The sequence below is a fragment of the Vanellus vanellus genome, assembly GCF_965231255.1.
Source record: "Vanellus vanellus genome assembly, chromosome: 6".
NCBI classification, from domain to species: domain Eukaryota; kingdom Metazoa; phylum Chordata; class Aves; order Charadriiformes; family Charadriidae; genus Vanellus; species Vanellus vanellus.
Window position 1 is genome coordinate 54555152 of NC_138911.1, and position 25970 is coordinate 54581121.

The 25970-nt window shown below is 43.6% G+C and overlaps 1 protein-coding gene across 1 annotated transcript; it reads right to left on the reverse strand.

Annotated features, from left to right (window-relative positions):
• Positions 1-2361: 2361 nt before the first annotated feature.
• Positions 2362-25051, reverse strand: DHRS7 (dehydrogenase/reductase 7). Its single transcript, XM_082485595.1, has 7 exons — positions 24898-25051; positions 19756-19908; positions 11981-12087; positions 10736-10975; positions 5007-5129; positions 3298-3513; positions 2362-2565 (listed from the first exon to the last, which is right to left on the reverse strand). Exons 1-7 carry the CDS (start codon positions 25031-25033, stop codon positions 2530-2532), a joined length of 1011 nt encoding a protein of 336 aa, XP_082341721.1. The 5' UTR covers positions 25034-25051; the 3' UTR covers positions 2362-2529.
• Positions 25052-25970: the final 919 nt, after the last annotated feature.

Here is a 25970-nt window from a genome sequence, read left to right on the forward strand (position 1 = left end):
CTGATTCGTTAATGTACCGAGCTGGTTAACACATTCCAGTATGTTTTGCAACAGCATGACCCTGATTCATGTTACAATTTTCTGTAACCCTCTTTAGATTTTTTTTTTTTTTTTTTTCTTTTGGCAGAACCACGAGTTACAGCCTCTTGTTCTGTATTGCAAATTTGTGCAGCTGAGTACCCTGGTTAAGTGTGTTGTTTTGTCTGCGTGGCCTTGAACTGTGTCCTGTTTGTTTTGGAGCATTTCTTTGATTTATCAGGAATTTAGAGCACCTTCAAGCCTGGTCTTGTCTGCAGCTCTGGTAAGCATATAATATATGGTGCTATTTGGATTACAGCTGGAATGCTAGCACTGGAATGAATATCCAGGGCTGAGCTTAGAACAGGACCCCCCACCATTTTCCTGTGTGACCACTGAGAACTGCTCTGTTTTCTAACCAGCTGCGTGCATCAGCTTTACTTAATTCTTACCAACACTGACTGGCTTTACAGACTGTGATGTCCATCACACAAAGTGTAAGACACCTTCATCGTGGCTTTGGAGAATCTTTGTTTAACGAGATCAGTTTAAAGACTTTTAAATCCTTACTAGATGATTTTTCACTCCTTTTTTTCAGCCTTTACAAAAAACATTAAGTTCTGGAGACTGCCTGTGTCCCATTCACGTACCATAAAGCCACAGGAATCAGTTTAATGGAACGAAGAGTCAGGGGAAGTGAGGTTTTCAAATGCCAAATGCCTTGTCCTTGGAAAGTTTCTACTTCCTGCATTTTCCTTGAATGTCTGCTTCTTCTCCAAAGGACCCGACTGCCTCACCACCTGTCATCACTGCCGTCACTCCTTCCATGCTCTTCTCTCTCATGCCAGTGGTGGCAATAGCACAGTCCATGAAGGTGGGGCGGTGGTTAGTTGCCTAGCAGCAACTGTCCTTAGCTCAAGCGATAGAAGTGACCTCTTTGAGCACAAAAGCTTAGGCTGGTTTTATAGTGAAAAAGGAGATAAAGTTGCATGTAAACGGGAGAGGGAGCTGCCTGCTGAGTGCCGCACTGCCAAATCTTCTGGGGATTAGAAGATGGCAGCTAAAGCATCCCGTGAACAGCATCTGCACATGTACTGTATTTTGTCATGCAGACTTAGCGCTGCCTCTACAGCACGTTTCACAAACCACAGTACAGGAACTGGTGTGTTAGCGAGTGAAATGTACCTTCTGTTCTTCCAGAACGGCCCAAGACAAGACAACTGTCACCATTTGTTCGGTTTTGGTGGTGTTTTTTTTCTCCTAGACAGCAGTTTGCATCTTTGTCATGTTAAAAACATGACTCTCGGCTTATTCTTTGCTGTGGTTGGAAAGTTTCAGTAATTTATAAATGGGTGGTTGTTCTTTTATTCTCCCTCAATGATACAAATAAGAATTTTTTTTACCTGGATAGCATGTGGCCTGAGGCACGTCCAAACATTACTGAGGCCTTTGTCAATAGCAAGAAGGTCACCAGACTTGCAAGTATAGACGAGTAACCAGTACAGAGGTACTTTTAGCTAATGGTTGAATTGGGAGTCGATGGGATGGAACAATCCTTGGTTCCTCAGGGCTGTTGCTGTCCAGCGCCAAGAACACCAGTGCTGTCTGGTCTGTATTGGGAGGGCCTGTTTCTGACCGAGCTGGGAACGCAGCATCTATTTCATGCTTAAATTCCCTGTCCTGCGATGTCTGCCCTAATTAGGTCAGCTCTGACACAAGCACTGGTGTCTTGGCTGTGAGCAATCTGCTGCTCTGCTACAGGCTCTTTCCCCTGCTCCTCTCTCCGTGATGCTCGACAGTTTCAGAGGGAAGCTGAGTACTGCCTACACAGGGGTTACAGTTACACCATCGCACTCTCCCTTCCCCGCTGCTTCGTTATACGCTGCCCAATCCTCTGACTTTACAAAACAACCAGAAGACGGAGGACTGTGGACTCTGCCGTGGTGCTCAGAGACCTAAAGATTAAGTACTTCTACATGTTGTGCCAGAAGTTAAGGGATTTAGCTCTAAATACACATGATGATGATATACATTTTGCTCTCAGACCACCTGTACAGCAAAGATGAAATATAATCTCCTTTTCCCACAGAAACACTTCAAACACAGACTATACATCCTTACTCTATTTCACAAGCTCCTACTTGTGTTTTTTTTTGCTGAAGGTCCATTAGGAATGGAAGTGAGGGAAACAGGATCCTGTGGGTATATAATTTTTAGCCTGCTTACCAAGTATTTGCCAATGTGACAGAAGCAGAAAAAGAAAATAACACTGCCTGGCCTCTTCTGTCTCAATTCTTGTAAGCTTAACCGCTCCGCCTATGGGAATTTGACATGAAACAGGTATGTTTAGAAAGAGATTTTTATTTAGTCAGATGAGTATACAGCTTGATAGATTTGTCAAGTTACATGATGACAAAGGTATAACATAAAAAAAAGCTTTTGCTTGCAGTCACGCAATATGAAAAAAGTTTCTCAGCCTTAGCACAAGCAGGATCTGGTACACATTTGTCCTTACTTCTTCTTTCTTGAGTAAGAGGCATCAGCGTCCTGGAGTGAGAGTACATTAAATCAGTATTTCCTCCCCTTACTTTAGTCCTTTGCTCACAGTGTTATTTTGCTTGAAATAGCCTGTGACCGCGGGCAGTTACAGTGTGGAAGCAGGAAGCTTTAAGTTGCACACGCCACCCTTATATTTTCATTTCCTGCTTTTGGAGAACTTTGGCATGTTGTTTTTGTACAAAAAGTTCAACAAAAACCCAGTAAGAAAAGTACCATCTCACAAGCAGTGTTGCAGGAACAGAACACTGCACTGCACACCTGTTTTCAGAGATGTAAATGTGAGTGCAGAGCCCTGACAGACAGTATTGCTTAACGGACTTCTGGGAGGTGCTCAGATTACGTGCCTGATATAAAAACTAGACACAACCAAGGGAGGAGATGTTTTCGAGTCTTAATGCCAAGCTGCATTGAATAATTTACACCAGTGACTTCTAGCTCACTCTGTGTTAATGCTGAGCGCTGAACGTGCAGCCCATGTGATGAAGATCAGAGCAAGACCTTTGGCACCACACAATGTACTGACTTCGCTGTTCTGCGATGTGGCCACGCTACGGTAATTCTAGACTAGCAGGCATGCAGCGATGGAGTCTGGCCTGCTAGGGAAGCGAGGAGGGAAAAAAGAAACGGATCCAAAATGCAATCCCAACATTCCCATGGCTAAACAGTCTGTCAGCGGAATAAAAAAAAGCAGGCAAGCGGAGGAGAGAGGAATAAACTTACCACTCCGCTCTTAAAGTTCTGTATCCTCCTCTTGCCCATTCTGTTCATCAGCCACCAGGCCCAGGTGGGTGCATACTGCCAGAGGTAGCAAACAGCCAGATAGGGGTGGTCACTGATCCAGGCTTCCTTCAGGTCATTGGCTGTGCTCACCAGGGTGAGCCAGACACAGCGGTCAGTTGGCATCTTGTGGGATTGATCGCCACTGTTCTCTATGGACTGGGAGGGAGAGACAGTGAGGAACGATTAGAACCAGACTTCTGTTTGTGGGAGAGAAAGGGTCACGCTCTGCACAACACATGTACTCCTCCCAGTGTCTCCACTCTGCACAAGTAGAATAATCCAGCCAGTACAGCACCAGCTGGGGCTGGGGACCCCATCCCTCACTATGCTAATCCTTTAGCCTTCAGTGTGGGAACACTTACCACCTTCCTTTACCATACATGCTTAATTAAAGCACCCTTTTAATTAATGCCTTGGTTGATGGGTCAAAAAAGGTTAAAAAATTGCATTTCCAAAATCTGCCCTGCTTCAGCATGGCTTCTACTTCATTGTGAAATAAACGTACCAGGACAAGTTACCCATTCTGCAGCTGAGGGCTCTGAGAAACAGGGACTTTCCTGTTACCCAGCTGCCTACCCCATTATATGCTACAAGTCACTCAGTAAACAAGTTAGTAGATGAGGCCATATTCCCCATTAAGTTAAATATTCCTGCCAGCTCTGCTCTGTGGGCAGCCGGCCCACACAAGGGAAAAGCAACAGGCTTCTCCCGTGGCAGGGATGTCTTGCTTGACAGCCTGTCCACAGGTATCACTTAGTGAACGTAAGCCACAGCCCCATGAATTTATGTGCATTTCCCTCCAGCAGTAAGGGAATCAACCTCTCTATCAACCTCTTCTGTTTCCCAGAGCAAAAGCAATTCTGGTCTAGATTCAGTCATCCTCCTAGGTCTTTTGCCATGCTGAAATCTGAGGAATGTGTTGTGCAAGCTTTCCAGATTGCTCAAAAAGTACATCTTTTCTTTCACAGAAGCATGAAGTTTTGCAAGCCAGGAATCCTTTCAAAACTCGATTCAACAGTGGGAGATTTTTTTCTTCCCCCTCACTGGTGGGTTATCCTGAGCTTTAAATTGACTGAATTTAGGACAAATTACATTTTGATGTATCATAGTAGCAATTTTTGCCAGCTACTTTGTTAGACAGCCTTTATTAAAAGCAATTGTGCAGTTGTAAGGTTTTGCTTTTTCTCCTTGAACAATCCCTAACAGGAAAAGAATGCATGCCTGGCATCAGCTGACTCTAGCGGCTTTGCCAACAACAGCGTCAACCGAACAGGGGACATCGTGACTAGGCCAAACAAAAGGCTACCTGTGCAGAAAGGATAGTACTCTGCATGCAGAATTGTGTCCAGAAAATCCTGGTCTTTCCCCTAAAACTGCAGCAGGGTGGCTGTACAGTAAATTTTACTAGACTTGGATTGTATGTGTTGGAAGAGAGAAGGCATAGCAACTCTCACACTTTAGTTTCATTTGGTATGGACTTGATACCACAAGAATTACAAGACTATACAAGTTCTGCACCAATCAAAGCATTTTTTGGTAAGAAGATGAGGTTGGCTTTTGCTATGAGGAGAAAAAGAAAGGAAAAACATGGAAGGATCACTGGGCCTGCAGCAAAAGTTGAATTTATCACATCAGAATCGAGTCCTTACCTTTGCAAGATTCTCCGTAAAGACATTTTGTATAATCTTAGACTGTACGGGTCCTGGGCATATGTTGATAATACTTATCTCAGGGTAGTCAGTCAGCTCAGTCCGAAGAGAATTAAAAAAACCCTAGAAGAAAAAACTATAATGTAATCTTCCTTTGCCACATTTTTGCGTGTAGCAAGGCATAACTGACTATGTATTTTCATTCTAATTCTATACTGCAAAGATAGCCATATTCCACTAAAACCAATTCCTACTGCCTTTTTTTTACTTTTTGTGTTCAATGGCTTATCTGCAATTGTAGACATCATTGATACATAAATTACTGAAGAATTTATCCTTGCCTTCTCAAATATACAATAATTTCTCTAAACCACAGCCAGATTCTGCTGTCCCTGTATGGGAGACGAGTCCCACTGACAGAGTATTATGGGGGCTCATTACTGGAGATACTGCACCCCTTCAGCTCCCACTGGAGTTGCTAGCCACAGCTACAAGTGCTCAGCCTCACTGTTCTGCTCATGGAAGTGCCACCAACCGTCAGAACTGCAATACTGTGGAAATCATCTTTTGCAGGGGAATTGCTTTTTGCAGCGAGATTAAAGATTTTAAATTGTTTCCATTGAGTAAGTGGCACTGGTTTTATGTAAGAGAATGAGGAAAACTTTTCAGCATATGAAGTCAAAGGTGCACTCTGCTACTTTAGGGGGTAATTCTCTACCACTCAATTCACTGCAGAGATTTAAATTTGCATACACATAGATATAAATCTCATTTCAGCTCAGGAATATGCTACTAGTGTATCTAAGTTAAACTAAAATTACAAAAGCTGCAAGTATTTCTTTTCTTTAAGCTAACAGAATACAAGTTTTCTTAACCTCGGTGACAATTCACATTTAGACAGCAACTATTGTGGGGAACATGATTGATTCAGGAAGGTGCTTCCCACCAGTTGCTGGTCAAGCACTGCAGAGCTATAATTTAGCAAACACCACATCATGTCTTATCTTTGCTCTGGTTAACAACAGTTCCCTGCATTTATTCTAACACCTAATTTTGTGTCACAACAGAGAGAGAGTGAGCACAGACTGATAAAATCCTCCCACCATAGCAAAAACTTATCATTTGTACTCCTATCCAGCTTGGGAAGACAGCCAGCTAACCTAGAGCTCTGAACTAAATTGCAACACAGGGTTAAAATCAGTCAGATGCTCCTGTGATGACACAGAAGTAGTCAACTGGGGCAACCCGCTAAAGCTAGGCAATGAGGTGCACATTGGTGCACATCTATGGCCAAGAACATAGGCTCTAATTTCCCAATTGCTGGTGACTAATTCCAGCTTAAAGACTGCATACACACTTTGCAGTTACATTCTGTAAAAAAGATGACCATGTATTTCAATTTATAAGTACCTGCAGGCCCCATATCTAGTATCAGATCCTCACAGCACATTATCAAAGCCTGGAGATGTGTAACTTCTAGAGGAATAAGTTCTAACACAAGGACACTTATATGCCCAGAAGTCTGCTTATGGACACATCGGAGAGCCACTCAGAGCTGCCAACCACCCAGTTGTTTTGGATTAAAAACCTGGGCCCTCCCCTAGATTATCTCCTGCCCTGACAGGAGGCTCCTCCACCCCTGGTGAACACTGTCAGATGTGGCACCAATAGAACTGTGCTTTATCCACTACTCTAGGCTACAGCCCCCACCTGCGCTTTCCACATCCCCCTCTTTTCCCCAAAGGGTCTTGAGCCTGCTTATCTCAGAAAAGCCCCTTAACACCCAAGTTGTGCAGTCCTATCACACAAATTGTGCTATCAGTCCAGCTGAGGAAAGAGTAACAAGTAAAAAGACACTAGACCCCAAAGGGGAGAAGGTGGCAGCATGTGTCACCAGCACAGCCACCTGGGTGAGGGGCAGACGTGGTACTGCTCCGTGTAAACATGAATGCTTTGTATCCTGTTCACTGCAGCAATGATGGGAAGCCCAGGCTCTCCTAGAAACACAGCCTACACAGTTATCTTCCCTCCTTTGGGCAATCATTATTCTGTCAACACTGAACTGCATGAGCAGGACTAAGCAAGAGTTCTCCCAGCCCACACTCCTGTATCGCTCACTGGTGATTTGGTGAGGAACAGAATTGACTCCCATTTTGCCTGAAGGAGACAAACTCAAGATGTACTTCCAGGAGTCGAGGAGGTGGAAGAGTGTGTGTCTGGGAATGCTGTGAGGGAAAGAAAGCCAGAAATGTTGCTCAGTCACTTGTGACAAAGTACCTACACCTGCTCAAATGCTGGGCGGCTTCTGGGATCCAAGTTCTACCTAAAAATGGACACCTGCCTGCAGTCCTGAGTAGCCACACAGCGGCACACAGCAGTACCCAGCTCTGTAGGCAACTTCAGACACATTCCTGCAGAGTGCACTGGCTCTGGCACACTCCACTCAGACTGCTGCTTCTCTCCAAGTGTTACAAAGGGAGCCCTGCTGACCTGAGCAAACTGCAAGATACCAAAATCTGAGCATTGGTCCAGCAAGCTTATGTCATCTTTGGAGATCCTGTCTACACAGTAGCCGAGCACAGGGCTGCTGAGGCTTTTTTCAGAGTGTTGTTTGAGTAGCACTGTCAAAGTCAGTGCTATTTCATTAAAGGGTTGCACAGCCTGTAAACATGAAATGCACATCGCCAGAGATCACTGCAAGCTCCTGTTTCTGCTCTGTGGCCATTCTGCTATCCCCCTTCATTTCAAGGGGTTTGTGTGGCCCCTCCTTCCCCTGTGCTGCAGTACCAAGTTTTTGCACCATGGAAGAGGTCTAGTCTTCACCAGCAACACAGGATGTCCAGGGACACTTGCTCAACCGAAATCCTGGCCGATATGCACTGAACAGAGTCTCCCTAAGACCAGTACCTCACATACTCTCAGTCCCCTTTGGAGGCTCCATCTACAGTACATACAGGTTCTCCAATTCCAGCACTTATCTCAGATATCCAAAGGTAAGTGGTATGAAACTCCTCCACTTCCTCTCAGAAGACAAGCTTAGAATTCCTAAGTGCTCTCTTTTCTTTAAATTCAGGCAGAGGCAGACCCAGATTTGGGAGCACTAAAGGAACTCAAGTGCAAGGGGAAGAATCTGAGCATTTCCCCCAAGCCCAGACTGAAGCCAGCTCTTACAGGCAGACAAAGGATCTGTTGAACAAGAACCACTTTAAGCCATCTCTGGGCTTTTCCAGCTTAGTGACCAGATCCCAGAAGATGCTGAAGAAGGCAAGGCTGAACTGACTTCTACGGTGACAGAAACATTTAAAGACTCCCCTAATGGCCAGAGACTGAACAAAGGGAGCAGTGGTTGGTGCTCAGGGCAGGCCATGTGCTTATTAGAAAAGTTCCTCATTACGGAACATTTTGAAGGCCACCATTTCCGATCCACTCCACATGCCACCCATTATACAAATTACAACTAGATGATGGCACACGATGTCCATGAGCATCATCACACTAGGAGAGAAACTGCATCAATTACATGCAGACTCCCATGGAATTGACTCATGCTCTTACAGCACTCCCAGAAATAAAGGCTAATTTCATCAGTAGCACATTGTTATGAAGAATTCCAGTTGGCATGAATAAAACCGCAATTGTTTCAAGACCAAATTTTAATTCTTAACAGAATTTCTTCCTTCTTTCCTCCTCCAACTGCCATTTAAAAGAAATTTATTTAAAAAAACCCAACAGAACAAAACAAAAAAAAAGCAAAATCCCCCAAAACCCCCACATAGAACAAAAGGAGGTACTTTTTCAAAAAAGGCATGATTAAGATTGCAGCATTAACTTTGTCAGCTGTTAATGAATTCTTGTCAGATAGGCACACATATTTAATAACTGGTGGCCCAAATGCAATCTTCATTTCATGAAGATCTTAGAATAAAGATTGATACATGCTGGGAAAACACAACAGGAAAAGCACCGCTTTATGCTTCATCTTAACTTTTCCCCTACCCTGTCTCTAGTCATTTCTTCTTGGTCATCGTCAGAGTTGGGCTACTGAAGAGGACCGCCATTCCTACAGACTTCCTTTACCTGAAGTGTACTGGTGAAGTTTGGTATTTCAAAAAAGCTTTTCTAGTTTTTTGGCGTTTCATACCAACATCTAGCCATAACTCCACACTGACAAGAGACTCTCATACTGAGTCTTTTTGAAATCTGTATTGCAAATCACATGTTTTAACACCTGCAAATTAGTACTTGCTGAATTACCGTGAAAGAAACAAGAAAGGGGGTTTGGAGTCTGTCCTGGTTATTGAGCAGAGGTAGAACCTAACAAAGATACATGCAGTTCAGTTAGCTTATTTTTAATTAACCCAGAAATTTTAGTAAACTATGTCTTTAAACCTTCTTCCATGTTCTTGACCTTAACATGATAGTCAGAGTTCTGAGAATTTTTAAAGCAACACGTGAATTCCTTGTGCTCTGCAACTAATTAGCCATGCTTAGACCAGCTACACCACACCCAAAAGATAATTCAACTGAAAGAACACTTAATAAAGGAGCACAGAGGGAATTCATGCTTCTGCTCATTGCATTCTTCTAATTTAAATCTGCGAGACTGAACCCAAAAGCTGGCCTCTAATGGGCAATTTCATCACTACCACTCAAATGAAGACCAGCAGATCTGTCCCCATCACTAACTGAAAACTTTATTAGCAGAGACCTGCCTTCTACATCTACTTCTTTTAAGTGTCTAGTGGCTTTGCAGTGTCAGCCACCTGTTACATTTTTGTTGGTTTCAGTCAAATTGTCAAAAAGATACTGATTCCACAGCTTAAGCAGAGTTATTTACTCTGTTTATGTGCTTAAATCCAGCAGGGAGTAAGAAGGTGCCATTTTTTTAAATCATCACTGAGCACAGCTGAAGTTTATTTTACTGAGATCAAAATGTACATTAGCAGGAAGTCAAACAGTGGTGAAAGACAAATATGTCTAAATAAATTTACTAGTTAAACAAATGATTCCTCTGATACAGGCACTCTTTTGCCCCAGATACTTTTCTGACCTCTTCTTTTATGTTTTTCTACACAAGTGAGATTACTTTCAAAACCTCTTTCCAAGCAATATTGAAAGTTAAGTGTTATACAGAAGATAACTTCCTAAGAGAGTATGAGCTGCCAGTTCTTCACACCACAGCAAGATTCAGAACTGTTGGGAAGATTCGTGGAAGATTTGTTCAGATGTTCCCAGCTAGATCAGGAATTCTCATCTCTCTGAGTAGTCTGCTTTAACACCCACTGTTCTCACTTTACTGTCCTAAAGATTTTCTGTAGTCTTAAAACTCTCACCAGTGACTTTTCCTCCCTAACTGAATTAAGATGAGAACATTAGGGCTTCTATATGCAACAGAATAATCCTCTGATTTAGGTATTCCTTCATTTGAAGACCAGAGGCTAAGGTCTTGTGTTTCACATTGGAATTTAACTACGCAGTGGTTAAACCCAATGAAGACAGCATTTGAATTTTAGTCAGGAAAATAAATCTACGCTGGAAACTGAGATATTTCATGTTTCAGAGCAAATTAATTTTGAAGGACTTTCAAAACCTGAGTAAGTTACATATTCTGTGTGCAACTTCAGGGGAGACTAGTGTTTTCTGCACAGAATAAAGTCATCCACTACAGCACTAACTGATGCTGGTCTATTACACGACAAGACTTAATTAATCTCAGAAATTTAACTTACCTGCAGGGCATGCTTGCTGGCACAGTACCCGGAGGCAAGAGGAGCTCCCATGATACCCATCACACTGCTCACAGTAACAATCTTTCCTTTTTTCCTTTGGATCATGTGATTCAGGACATATTTTGTTAAAGAGATTGTACCTAGGTAGTTGAGTTCAATTATGGCACTGTAGACATCCAGGTTTGTATCCACAAACAGAGAGCGTTGGGAACGTCCACCATTGTTGACCAAAACATCAATCTCAGGAAAGACACAATAATATATTAATATAACACATTTCCTTTAATATTTGCACTTCCTCAGGCAACCATTAACTGACTATTCTCTTCCCTCTGGTGTTGTCTCTGGCATACCCACCTAAGATGCAGCAGCTGCTGAAGAAGTTTCAGCAGCTGCCCTCCCCCACTAGATTCCCCTTTGAATTGAAGGCAGGCTAATTCTGAGCTGAGTCAACAAAACAGGAATACAGTGTTTGATGTCAAACAAGGTTAACTCCTTGTACAGGAACATTGGCAGTTGGAAAGTTGTTTTCCACACAACATTTTTTAACCCGACTGCACTGTAGCAAATAACAATGTTCAGGTCCTTCAAGGTGACCTCTGAAAACATGTTTTGTGCAAAACCAGAAACGAACTACAGTAAAGAACAGAAGAAACAAATCTTCTACCAGTAATTTCACTGTGAAATCAAAATACCAGTGGACTAGAGGCCTCGCTTGAAGTTTTGTATGTTGTACTTAATATTGGTTAGATCTGACCGCAACAGTCTTAACTCCATGCTCTGAACAAGCAATCAAGAAAACTATGCACAAAACAAGAAAGACAATTTTGCCTGGTGTCCAGGTTTGTCCCATATGGCTCTAAGCCAAATTACATGCACTACTGAAACTACAAAATAAAGGTTCTGACTTCCCTACACAGTTTTAAGCCCTAAATATACAGCTAAGCATTGCTCCAGATGGTCCAGAAATTCAGGGACATCAAGCAAGTGATTTTTTAGTTCCTGGTAATGACCAGTGATTATTTGTTCATTGCTGCACCTCTGCAAAGCCTGTCAAAACCCAGAAGCAAGCAACAGAAAGGATGTGAATTTAGGTGCTTTTTGGCATGTTACTACCGAAACTTAAGCAAGATGTAGATACTGATGAATTTACCATATGATAGAATAAAAGTGAAATATGAACATAAATGCAAGGATAGGAGACAGAGAAGTAAAAGAAGTTTTAACTCCAGAAGCACACCTTACCTTGCCAAAATGCTTAAGAACACTGTTGGTTGCAGCTTCATGAGAGCTCCTATCAGTCAAGTCAAGACGCAGAACAAGGATATCTTTTTCACCCAAGCTGCTAATCTCTAAAAACCATAAAGTGAATGGCAACCAATAAGATTGCTAACATAACAATTATGGGAAATGTAACATGCTTTTAAACACCACATTTTCACTAAAAAGACACCAAGAAACCATAACATTAAGCTGGAAATAAAATGCTTGCTCTGTTTTCATTTTGATCTCTGTTTTTAATGTGTTCCTACCAAATCCTTCTTTCTCATCATTATGTTTTTGCTTGTGAAAAAGCTTGATTTTATTAAACACAATATAGTCAATTCAGTTCTTCAAATAAATCGCAATAGTTGGGAGTAACATGCAATGGGATCATTTGATACTCAAATTTTTCACTGAGCTATTCAGAAGCACAGCACATGGGCAGCCTTGACACATTGCTTGTATGCTAACTGGTCAAGCATGTTTATTCTTGACAACAGGCCTCCTACAATTTAGACCCAAAACACAACATATATACATGAATAGATATGAAGCAAAGTGTAGAGAAGCTAGATTATTGGAGGAGGTAGAAGGTTTTGTTTAACTGACAGCTTTTAATATATCCATCTCCTGAAATAAAAGTCAGCTGTCATCATCCAGTTCAAGCATTCATGTTGAGCGTTTTGACCACTGCCTCTTCAGAACAACTGACCTTTTCCATAGCAAGTACTTGAGTAGTGATTTGTTACCCTGGGGTTTTGGAGCAGATGATCCACAAAAATAAAATCTTCAATGTTAATCTCCTCAGGTTTTTTAACTACATACAACATGTGTTTTTTTTTTACTTTATTTATATTAGTTTGATAGTGCTATTTTTGTTTCTAAATTGATTTCTAGTCACAACTAAGTGTACCTGCTCCCCTTTAACCAGATGCCCTCTTTAGACAGCCTATGGCTCTGATTTTTTAATTACTACTTCTTGCCTATACAGGTAAGGTTGAATTTCATCTTTACAGTGATGTACAACTAAGGAGGTTACTTAAATCCCTAAGTTGCCTCTGCTCAAAGGTCACTAGTATTTAGGCTACTGGTTATAATAAACCCATCTGTCTGGTTTAAAGCTACCAGTATTTCCATTTATTGCTCCCTACAACTCTTCTGTGTGCATTTTTACCTCCATTTCCTCCAGAAAAACAGCAATAAATCCATGTAGCTTAAACTACCCTCTCAGAGACACCTCTGCCTCATGCTCCCTCAAGCAGATTTGCACAGTTGAAGCTTTCTGGGGTTTGGAGTGTTTCCGCAGTGGATTAAGAAGACCACACAGTCAACCCAGCCAAGAAAGCTGTGCAGGGTGGGGTGGGGAGAAAAAAGCAGAGGAAGAGACACAAACTGCTGATAAGGAAGGAACTGCTCTCTCATATAATGTAAGAAACTTTTGGCTTCAGGAAACATCAAAGCAGAGGCCTAGTTCTTGTTTTGGAGCAATCAGTAGCCCAGTCTGATTTCCACCGTCCCCCAAAGCACTTAGAGATGTGCAGTCTATCAGCCTCCTTACTTCTTTTCTAGGGTGAGGAATCCTTGCTCTAGTCACTCCTCATAGACAGCTTTCACGAAACTTCAAACATTATTGTTACCTTCTCCTAAACTACTTCTACTGCCCACCCACACCCCTGTTTTTTTTGGCACATGACCAGGACTATGCAGTGTTGAACATGTACATGCCCCAGTTTATACATTGTCAGAATGATGTTCTCCATTCCTTTTACTTAATAATCCCTAATATTTCACTTCCTTTTTTGGCCACTACCAAACTGATGTTTTCAAGGGAACAATTACAATAACCCAGAAAAACACTTGCTCCCAAGTGGGAGACCTTAGTTTTAAGAGTTCACCATTTTACACAAATGCTAACATATGTTAGTCAACATCCTTTAGTGAAGTGCCTCCAGCTGTGAAGTCAAATGCACATGGCCTCCAGCTTTCAGAAGCAACATATCTGAAACTGAGTGCTCACATCTCAGCCTACCCAGAACAAAGGCCACTTTCACACAGCTGTGAAGCTGTGCGCTTCTAGTCCACAGTATTTTCTGGAGGTCTTTTAAAGTCTCCTTACATAGCAGCTTTACACTACATGGCTTCTGGTCAGGATCAGAACTGCCCAACCACCAAGCAGCAGGTCTTCTGACTGACATTCTCCTATCGAGCAATCATAGGCTGTCTATTCCCCGTTGATGGTTTTTTAAGTTCTAGTTACTCTTTAACTAAAACATGGTTACAATCACTCAAAGCCAACTTGTTTTCGAAAGACAGCTGGATAAATAATGCTCACTTCAAATAATGTTTTGTTACAACATCAAATGTACACTTCCTTCCCCTAGGATCCCATAGAGGATTTCACATCAACCACCCTGTTCAATACATGTTAATCCAAGATAGTAGTTTCTTGTAACATGATAAACACTATTACTCAAGATAGATCCTTTATTTTCCAGCTCTTCAGCATTTCCTCTTACCTCTTTTATTCCTATCTTGTATAATGCCCTTTAACAGAACATGAGCTTGTAGCAGAGGCTGGACAACATGACCTCCTGAGGTCTGTCCCAAACTCAATTACTGTATAATTCTGTAATTTATAGATTGTCATTCACTCGGCCTATCCATATTTAAATCATACTTGAGCTTTTTCAAATGAAGAAACAACATCCCCCCAACCCTCTTCTACTTTTTTTTCTTTTAGGTCTTCTGAGAGAAAACAGCCTCCAACATTACCGCTGAATTCAGCTCACATTGCAGAGAGTGGCTGTGGGAAGAACAGAAGCCACCTGCAGGAACCAAGTAAGTTATACAAGTTGGTTTTTTTCCCCCTCCTGCAGACGTGCAATGAAGTGTTGAGAAAGCATACGCATGACTCAACAGATATTACCATGGCTTTTACAGTACTTTTCCTTCTCTCTCTCTCCTTCAGCTTTTAAGCAGTGTAGAATGCATAAACGTATATCATAGGGTGGTGTCTCTAAATTTTAAACATGAATATGTGCTTGTTTTGGACATTAATATGCAAATTATCTAGTTAAGTTGCTGCTGTTTAAAGCTCTACAGCAGACATGTTAAAGCCGATTAGCTCCAATTATGCCATATAATTCAGCCAAATTCAAGTTGATGTTACATGTTGCAGCTCAATCTTAACCCATCCCATGCTACTCAGACCTTACAGAATACTCTTTAACTCAATTGCAAAAAGAAAACGTGCAGGTGGAAGCAGGGACAAGCCACCCAGGAAGCACGTGGACCCACTGCCCGAGCATGCAGGGATGGAATTAGGACGATCAGTGCTCAGACAGAGTTGAAACTGGTGAGGAATGTGAAAGGCAATAAGGGCTTCATAGGTACAGCACCAAAAAAAGGAGAACCAAAGACACAGTGAGCTCATTGCTGAATAGGGATGACGATGAAGTGACGAAGGACACAGACAAACATGAGGTACTCGCTGCCTTCTTTTCCTTAGTTTTCACGGGCAAGATCTCCTCTCAGGTCTCCCACACTCCTAAGGCTAGACTCTGCGGGAAAGAAATACTACCAACATCAGAGGAAGACCAAGTTAGGGACAAACTGCACACATTAGCAGGGCAGAATATACACCCAAGATTTACACCCAAGATTTACAAGAGCTGACCAGTGTCACTCATCTTTGGAAGGCACTTGGTAAGTGGAGTAGCTCCCCAGTGACTCCAGAACACCAACTGTCATGCAGCCTAACCTCAGTCTTTGGGAAAATTATGTGGCAATTCCTCCTGAAAGCACTTTCCAAGTACATGAAGGACAAGAAGGTGACTGGGAAAAGCCAGCATAGATTTAGCATGGAGATATACTGCCTGACCAACTTAATCGTTTTTTGTGATAAGATGGCTGGCTCTGTGCACAAGGGGAGAGCGGTGAAGTTGTTTACCTTGACTACATAGCTTTCTATGTTGTCTTCCATAGCATCTTTGAAGCTATACTGGGGCAATATGAGGGGTCTAGATGAGTGGATTGCAAAGCAAGTGAAAAACAGGCTGGGTCACTGGGTCCAAAGAATAGGAAACAACCATTCAAAGTCTAACTGGTGGCCAGTTATAAGTGGTATCCGTCCTTGATCAGTATCTTTTAATATCTTCATTAACGACCCAGATTATAGGACAAAACACAGGTTTTCAGCAAATTTTCAGTTAACATCAAGTTCAAAGGAGTGATTGCTGTGCTGGAAGCAGGACTGCCATTCAGAAGCACCTTAATAAGTTTTAAGAATAGCCTGATGAAACTCATTAAGCTCAACAAAATAAAATGCAAAATTTCACACCTGGGACAGAAGAATGGTATGCAGTACTGCAGGCCAAGGTGCAAATAGCTAGGTATCAGCTCTCCAAACAAGACCTGAGGTCCTGATAGAAGGACAACCGCAAGTTGCATGTAAGTCAGCAATTAGCTCTGGCAATTAAAAATGTTAATGGGCTGCACTAGCCAGAGCAGACTGAGGGAAGTGATTTTTAAGTGCATCTACACAGCACTCTAAGACTCCATCTGGAGTACTGTGTCCAATTTTGGACAGCCTAGTTCAAGAAAAATACTGATAAACTTGAGATAGTGTAGCACAGGGCCACTAAGTTGGCTGGGGGTCTAGCACACATGATAATGAAGGAAAGCGGTGGAAACCTGAGTTTACATAGACTTGAGAAGGATAAGAGGGGAAGTGGGTCCAACTACTCTCTTCCACTACTCAAAGGCTGGCTATAGAAAATATGGAGTAACTATGTTACTGAAGAGTTTCCATCCTACCAATCTGACCTATAATTAAAGTTCAGTAGTGTATACTTGCAAAACACGAGCTTCATAAGACTTTAAATCTAGTATATACCACAGCTAAGACTGTCCTACCATCCCAGCAAAGTCCCTCTCACTGTAAGAGAAGATCAGGTTCGTGACCATCTGAAGAACATGAACATAGAGAAGTCTATAGGACCTGATGAAATGCATCCCGGAGTCCTGAGGGAATTGGGTGATGTAATTGCCAAGCCACTCCCCATGATATCTGAAAAGTCACGGCAGTCAGCTGATGTCCCTGGTAACTGGAAAAAGGGAAACATTGCATCCACAGTAGAAAGGAAGACTCTGGGAACTACCAACCTGTCAGCCTCACCTCTGTGCCTGGGAAGATCATGGAACAGATCCTCCTAGAACCTATGCTAAGGCACATGGAGGACAGGGAGGAGGTTTGAGACAGACAGCATGGCTTCACCAAGGGCAAGTCCTGCCCAACCAATTAGTGGCCTTCTGGGATGGAGTGACTACATCAGTGGACAAGGGGAAAGCTATGGATGTCATCTATCTGGACTTCTGTGAGGCCTTTGACACTGTCCCCCACAGCATCCTTCTCTCTAAATTGGAGAGAGATGGATTTGGTGGATGAGGAACTGGTTGGATGATTGCATCCAGAGGGTAGTAGTCAATGGCTCAATGTCCAGATGGAGATCAGTGACAAGTGGTGTCCCTCAGGGGTCCGTATTGGGACCAGTACCATTCCATACCTTCATCAATGACATAGACAGTGGGATGAAGTGCACCCTCAGCAAGTTTGCAGATGACACCAAGCTGAGTGGTGTGGCTGGCACGCCTGAGGGACAGGATGCCATCCAGAGGGACCTGGACAAGCTCGCAAAGTGGGCCCATGTGAACCTCATGAGGTTCAACAAGACCAAGTGCAGGGTCCTGCAAGTGGGTCAGGGTAACCCCCAACCCCGAGTATCAATACAGGCTGGAGATGAAGGGATTGAGAGCAGCCCTGAGGAGAAGGACTTGGTGGATGAAAAACTGAACATGAGCCAACAATGTGTACTCACAGCTGCATCAAAAGAAGTGTGGCCAGCAGGCCAAGGGAGGTGATTCTGCCCCTCTACTCTTGTGAGACCCCACCTGGAGTACTGCGTCCAGCTCTGGAGGCCTCAGCACAGGAAAGACATGGACCTGTTGGGAGTGAGTCCAGAGGAAGGCCACAAAAAATGATCAGAGGGATGGAACACCTCTCCTATGAGGATAGGCTGAGAGAGCTGGGGTTGCGGAGAAGAGAAGGCTCTGGGGAGGCCTTTCAGTACTTCAAGGGGGCTTGTAAGAAAGATGGGGACAAACTTTCTAATAGGCCCTGTTGCGATAGGACAAGGGGTAATGGTTTTAAACTAAAAGAGGGAAGATTTAGACTAGATAAGGATTTTTTTTTTTTACAATGAGGGTGGTGAAACACTGGCACAGGTTGCCCAGAGAGGTGGTAGATGCCCCATCCCTGGAAACATTGGAAGTCAGGCTGGATGGGGCTTTGAGCAACTAATCTAATTGAAGATGTCCCTGCTCACTGCAGGGAAGTTGGAACAGATGACCTTTCAAAATCCCTCCAAACCCAAACTATTCTATGAGTCAGTGATTCTAAGAAATTCACAGGGTCACTTAAAGTTGGCAGAGGCATAAATCATCTTAGATAAATCTGTACTCTTGGTTCACATCAATTGAAATAATACTTCTGAATATTTCTTAGTACATCACACCCTCATACAAATGCTGACTGAAAATGGATATCCAGGATTATGGCTCCTGCCAGCCTTCTAGTGTTATCGGTTTTGCAATGACAACAAATGATCACAGACGCAAATGTAGTTGCATACTTTTACTGACTGCTAAACATTGCATCATATAGCATTGGAATTTTGCCACGGTTACCACCTAACCACACTGTCATCTTATGTCTCTTGCTTCTTTTTGGAGATACTTATTTAAGTGACTGCTTTTTTGAAGCACCAGTAGATAGAAATAAGGAGTTGTGCATTTTTGAAAGCTCTCTGACAGATTTTCAGAGTAGCCTACTGCAATGTTTAGATTTCTAGAAATGTTTAAGTGCTAACCCAAGTAAACATTTCATTATTCACTAGCACACATTCCAAGTAGACTGTGGACATTCTATCAACATTACTAGGAATGAACTGTCAATGTGAAAATATACTCAGTATAAAATACTGCACACTGAACCATGGAGAATAAATAGTCTGAAAGAGGCATAACGTTAATCATGTCCAAAACCTCTACTTATCAGTGGGAATTAACTGTCTATCCCTCTCACTATAAAACCAGAAAACAGGAGGGAAAAAGAGAAACAGGAGGAATGAAGCCAGACTACTGAGTCAGCAGGCATATGAAAAATAACTGGAATAGTTAAACATTCTGCTTCACATTTGTTCCTCTTGATCTACAGGACATTCTCTTTCTTGCACTTGCTCAGAACAACTTTTTCTGAACACTTCTATTCATTCCTTTTCCAGAGAGGAAAATCAGTTGTCAGTCTACCTGTAACATACATAAACCTGAAGGAAGACTACTTCTTAGTAGCATGCAGCTACACGGTTTGGTTTTTAATAGGATGATGCCCCTCAGATTGTTTCCTCCATTCCCAATAGTATTTATACCTTTTCTTAATCTAGAATCTTACAAGACCAATTGCAATTGACAATGAGACTTTTTAAAGTAATATTGGCTTATGAAGAAACTCATAATGCAAGTCTATAAAAAGGCTTATCACTCACGAAAAGAAAATAACGGCTTCAAATGTATGGTGAAGCTATGTATAAAGTTTACTTTCATCACGGAATTTATTCCTGTGATATGTGGGTCAGTATTCTGTGGCAACTCCAACACAGCAAGAGTGGAACTGATCACATGAAATAGCAAGTTGTACTTACCAAGGCATTTCTTTTTCACTCTTTCCAGCTCATCCTCTCTTCTTGCTGAGATGGCAAGCAAGGCTCCTATCTTAGCTAGCTGGTAAGCCAATTCTTCTCCAATTCCACTTGAAGCTCCTGTCACCCAGACAACCTTGCCACGCAGCTCATTTTCTATCAGAAGAATCAAGACAGCAGTTCACACATTGCCAATGCTAGGATAAACATTTAAGTCACTGCAGGGCTATAATCCGATACTGCTTTTAAGAAATATGCTTATTTTGGGGGGCTGTAACAAAATCCTGACTTCTTTATTTTTTGGTCACGTGCAGTTGTGAAATCATTCACAGCTATTCTGTTGCCATTTGAACTTTGTTCCAAGGCTAATCTGAATAAACACTGATTATCTACCTGATGGAAGAAATTTGATTGCATTTCTGCAAGCCATCTACACATAGCGTTTCCACTAACCTCACCAAAAAGAGCTTCAGAGGAAAAGGGAGAAGAGAATTCTTGGAAATGACAGGAAACAGTTACTGCATTGCAAATCCAAACAAAAGCCAAAGCAAACCTTTCCCAATACTGTTCTGCCTCAAATATATTCCTAAGTAATCACCAACAGGAGAAAATTCTCTGAACAAAGACAGCTAATCAGAACAAACCAAATCGGTGTTCATCCTTTGTTTTGTATCTGATGCAGGTTAATTCCTGCATTGGGCAGAGTACAGTACACAGAGTTCCCAAGATATAAGCTCACGTGTGAATTTCCTGTGTACTCATAGTACCTGCCCAGGCATGCTTTTTTAACCTGTAGTAAAAATAGTAGCATCTTACTCCTTTTACTCCTCTGCTTATATGCTTGTTTCCCCCTTGCTTGCAATCATCTCCACTCCATGATACACCTGGGTACTGGGAAAAGGCTTAGCTTTCCAGACACATATCCAAACTCAAAAAACAACAGATGGATGAAAATCACCCACTTAATTCTAGAACATGACTTAAGGATGAACGATCACTAATAGCACAGCACTTTCCAGAATGTGTCATTGTCTAACGCTTGTATGTGTTCCTCAAGAGTAGTTTTAGTGACTATTAGTCTTGGTGAAAATCTGACTCAAGTACTCAAGAGCACTGCTGACAGGAGCTCTTCCTTCTATTCTCAAGTTCATACAGAAGAGCACTGCAACAATGTCTAGCCAACCAAGAAAGATTCCATCGTATCATTCAAATAGCAGAGTCAAATACAATTCCTGAGGCTTAAAGCCAGTTCTATTCTAAAAAAAAAGCCAGAATAGCATTTTTCAGCTCACTGAAACTTACCCACTCATTTAATTTAGCAAAAGTACTTCTTTTTCACTACAGCCAGTGGATGGGACTGCTTTTACTTCCTGCTCACTTGAGTAATCAGTTCCTGATTCTCTCCACTGTGCTTCAAATTTCTATTTTCAGAGTCTTAAAGACATAAATCCCAGAAAGAGATCAGCACCAAAACCTTTCACCCTTCTGACAAGAGTAGAGAGCGCTCAAGACTATCAGAGCTCAACTTTAGTTTGTGGTAGTGAGTATTATTTGTCTTTTTTTAAGCTGACGGTATTTTAGTCAAAGAAAAATCCCTCCTAAAACCAAGATTTGGTGGGTTTGGGTTGTTTGGGTTTTTTTGTTTGCTTTTAAAAATAGTAACAAAAGCAGCAACAGCCCCCTTCCAAAGGAGAGATGTACTTGGGAGGTGGAAAGAGGTGTTACTGAAGTTGTAGGAATAACCACTTTATTAATAATTATACCAAATCACTGCTGTCTGTAAAGCTTATTCACACTCTCTTCCTTACTAATTCATTGAACTAATCCCAAGAAACATGGGGTTTCGTGTCTCCTGTTACTGGGGTGGTTTTTTGGCAGAAAACCTGTGTAGACAAACACTACATGAACAAAAGAACACATGGACATACTTTCAACCCTGCTTACCACACTCCTCTCCTCTTGCTACTGAAAACAAATCCGCTTCCTCCTACCACTTAGTTTCCCTGTTCCCAACCTGTCTTGGGCAGCTTCACTGCAGTTATTCAGGATCTTGTTCTGTGGACAGAATAATTAGTTGAGATAAGGAAAGTTTTCCACTGATGCCTCAGTGCTGATTGATAGTTACCAAGCACGGAGCTACTGGCAGTTAACATAATGGAAAACCTAGCTCAAATGCTGTTGTAGAACAAGTATCAAACCATCAGCTTGCTCTAGAATAAATGTCCTGTTGTTACTGGAAATAAGTTTAAAAATTAACCATGACAAATTAAAAAAGAAAAGCAGATTATACTATTACTAACCATTAACTACTGTGTTACAAGGCATAACAAATGAGAGGTTGAACAGCGTAGTACTGCAAGTAATCCAAGAAGTGCTTCTGTAGCTCTATTTAGTTTTTTTTCCAACATTTTATAGCTCCTATAGCACAAGGTTGCCATGTCATTTCACTCATTAAAAAAATTTGGGGCGAGGAGGTTTAAAGCAGAACATCCTCCCCACAGCCCTAAAGCATCATACCCTTATTCCCAGCTTTAAGAGTAGGCTTTCAGATACATAGGTTTTCATACGTAAAAGGATCCTCCTTCGCTTGATAATATTACACTGCCTGTGAAAAGCACACCGTTTAGAGTGACTGCTGTTCAGCTAATGAAACACAACACGTAAGAAAAGTCATCCAGCACCCAGTAACCCTTGTCTCCCGGCCACACAAATATTTAGAAGATGGGAAGCAATCCAGCACCTGCCAATGACAAAATCCAGAAGTGAATTCCCCCTATACAATGGATTTATTGAAATGGAACCAGCCTTACATATATTAAGGCCTTTCTTCATAATTATAGCACAAGAGAAAGAAACATACGAGATCAGTCTGCTTTCTGGTAAGTATTTTTATCTCCAAAAACTGTGACATCCATAATGTTGTAGAAGTGATAACACAACATAATGACTGCAAAAGTCACAGATCTAATAACAGCTTTAAATAAAAATCAAGGTTTTTTTTCCATGGGATCTACGTGTTGCTTGCCTAGGCACACTACATTATGTGTACAATACGGGGAGGAGAAAGAGAAAAGGGGGAATATATTTAAAGAAACATCTTTTCTAGTATTTGTCCCTTCTGTTTTCCTGCCTGAACAGGTAGGATCAGCACTGTGGCACCACCAACCCACACGTATATGGCCGAACTATCAGCAAAATGCCACTTAAATGCTACCATTTCAGCTATGTATTTTAGCTAATTACAAGCACTGAGGCTGGGGGGGAGGGGGGGGGCAGGGAGCAAGACGCAGCTCATGTCTTTGCAGAGCAAAGGAGCTCATGTTGACAATATTCTGCCTGATTATTCTTACATGTTGAAACAACTACATCAGAAAATAAATACATTGCTCTTTATATGGGAACTTTTAGAGACTAGTTAAAAGGTTTCCAGGCTTCCAGTAAGACTGAAGGCTACACTGAAATAACACTATGTCTACCTGAGAGCTCCTACATCTTGATGTGTATTGCACATAGATCCCTCTGGACAAAGCTTCAATTCTGTTTGTATTAGTCAAGATTTATCTTTTTTTTCTGCCCTGAGCCTTTCCATAATCTTTGCAAATTCCACACACGAAGCTTTTTTGTAATTTTCTTATAGTAAGAGAACTACCTGATGGAGTTACTATAAAACTTTGGGCTGCATATTAAAGAGTTACCGGAAGATTGCTCACACAGATTTAAATTCAGTATTTCTTAGTGCTTTATTACTTGTGTATGCTTTTTTGTTCTCTTCTCCATTACACAGACTAGCACTTTTGCAGCAAGCTTCTACTGAAAGCAGAAGACAGACGTCTCAACAGGTTCATCGTACTCTTCTCTCAAGAAGAGTCCTTCTCAAGAAGGGATCTTCACCCGTGCCACCATCCCCTACCAAATCAGCCTCAAACCTAAACCCTTACTCCACCATTCCCCCAAGTCACACATTCCTGATCCACCTTCCTTCAATGCAGTTCTATCTCAACCCAACATCCAGTTTCATTTCCCAGGCGGGACAGGCTTACAGTGTCCCATGTCCTATCTTCTTTTGATCAGCTTCTTCCCCCGACTGGTCAGATGCCAGCAGCGCTCCCCGCTTTCACCCCAACCACCCACACCCAGCACAGCTCACAACAGCCCCAAAACACCACTGCTGGATAAGCTGAGAGGGGATATTCAGAAATTTATGGCTTTTCTGATCAAAAGCCTCTATTAAGCAGATAAAACCTACGATTTTTAAAGATCTTTGCCCAGAAGTTGGCAGACTTAGTCAGATTACAAAAATCAACATGAGCAAGGGTTGAAAACCCCTGTCTGAAGGCATTTTATTGAACTTTTGTACCCACAGGTGTCAAAAGCAGCACCTTACAGAAAAGTGACGCAAAGCCACAGACAGCGATCGTGTGGTGCTGTTCCCTTATCCCTTTCAGGGCACAGCTCTCCGAAGAGAAAATCCATTTAATCTGCAAACTAATATTCATGTTTACTGCGTTGTAACCACTTTCAGCACTTACGGTGAAACTGACATCTGCTTGAAAATGCCACAGCAAACTGGAACAGAAGCTAAACTGACTACGAAGCAACTCATCCCAGCCACGCACACAGGCCAAGCATCCTCTTTTCCTCCTTTTTCCTCCTTCCACACCGTCCCTGAAGCTGGCGCTCAGCCGGGGTTACTCCGCCTGCCCATGCCAGAAGCCAACACCTGCCCGGAAATGGTGCAAAACAACTGGTTTTGGGGCCAAAGGAGCCAGCGCTCGCCGCACATCTGCTGGAGCTCGCTATTACTGCCAAGCTGCTTTTAGAGAGCTACTTTAGCGGCGTGTGAGAGGGACCCAATGCCTCGCTGGTTACGGGCAGGAAAATTACGCTTTGGGGGTTATTTTTACCGGGAGAGCTGGGTCCACCCAGCTGAGGCGACTTCAGCCCCGTCCCTGGGCACACACACCCTCCTCCCCCCTCCCCACACGCCGCCATGCCTCTTTCCCCTCACGGAGCGCCCCAAACCCGCTCCCGGCGACACCCCTCCTCCGCCGCGGGCCCCCCCGCCGCCACCACCACCATAAACATAACCACCACAACCCCCCCCCCCCGTCCCGGCGGGCGGCGGCTGCTGGCGGGCGGCTTTACCTGGCTTCTTCCCCCGCCACTCGGCCCACAGCAGCGTGAGGTCGCCGTCGGCCCGCAGCCAGCGGAACAGCTGCACCAGCAGCGCCAGGAGGGCGCCGCCCGCCAGCACCAGGCAAAGCCCGCAGCCCCACGCCATGACCGCCCACCCCCGCCTAGGCTCCTGCCGTCCCCTTTATCAGGGCTGCGGCCCAGCGGGAGCCGCCCCCGCTGCCTGAAGCCAGCGCCTGCCCCACGGCAGCGCAGCGCCGGCCTCCTCCCCGCCTCCCGCCTCCCCTTCCACCCCCTTTCCCCACCGGACAGGGGCAGGCAGCTCCGCACCGCTTCCCCCCCCTCCTCCCCCGCCCCGCGCTCCCCGGCCCCGAGGCGGCCCCGGCGGGAGCCCCCCGGCGGTCGGGGCTGGTGGGTGAGGCGGACCCCGGGGGCTGTCCACAGTCAAGGCTGCGGCGATAAGCGGCGGGTTTGTGGGGGAAAGGCCGCGCATGTGACAGGGGGGTGAAGGTCGGTTTCTGGGAGCGGGGCCCTCTTTTATTTTTCCCTCCTCGGCGTGCCCCCGAGGGGAAGGAGAGGGGGAGAGGAGAGGGGGGGGTTGCCCGGCCTTTTACTGCTCCAAAACAACGCTGGCGGCTGCACGTCCTCGGGCGTTGGGCGGGTGTCCAGGGCGGTTTGGCTTCGAAGATCAAAACCTGGTGTTTAGTCATCAATAAAAACGGTGCCCGCCTTCCTGAGTAAAGCCTCACAGGGACATCAGCCATTCCCCCCCACCCCCGGAGCTGCCCAGCGGCCCCCAGCCCAGCGGCAGTCATCCCCCACTCCTGTCACAGACCCCACGGTCTCCCGTGTGGAGGAGGCAGCGGCTGTGGAGGCCTTCCCCGCCCGGGTGCCTGCAGTCATGCTGCTCATGGCCGTGCCTCCCCCTGCTCTGCCTGCCAAGGCCAAGCTAGTTCTCACATACGCCCCCTCTGCCCAACGTTTCAGACCTTTGGTTGGAACCCTGAGCTCCAAAATCGGTGGTGCTGGGTACCCACGAGTGCTAAACACCCAGCGCCTGCAGCATTTCTGGACATCACATCGCT

What these genes read in the sequence shown, in the direction of transcription:
- DHRS7 (XM_082485595.1), bottom strand. Translation starts at nt 25,033, where the DNA reads ATGGCGTGGGGCTGCGGGCTTTGCCTGGTGCTGGCGGGCGGCGCCCTC. An exon ending in AGTGAAAAAGAAATGCCTTG is followed by an intron (nt 12,088 to 19,755) that starts GTAAGTACAACT and finishes TATGGTTTTTAG; the next exon opens with AGATTAGCAGCTTGGGTGAA. An exon ending in TTACGGAGAATCTTGCAAAG is followed by an intron (nt 3,514 to 5,006) that starts GTAAGGACTCGA and finishes TCTCCCTCCCAG; the next exon opens with TCCATAGAGAACAGTGGCGA.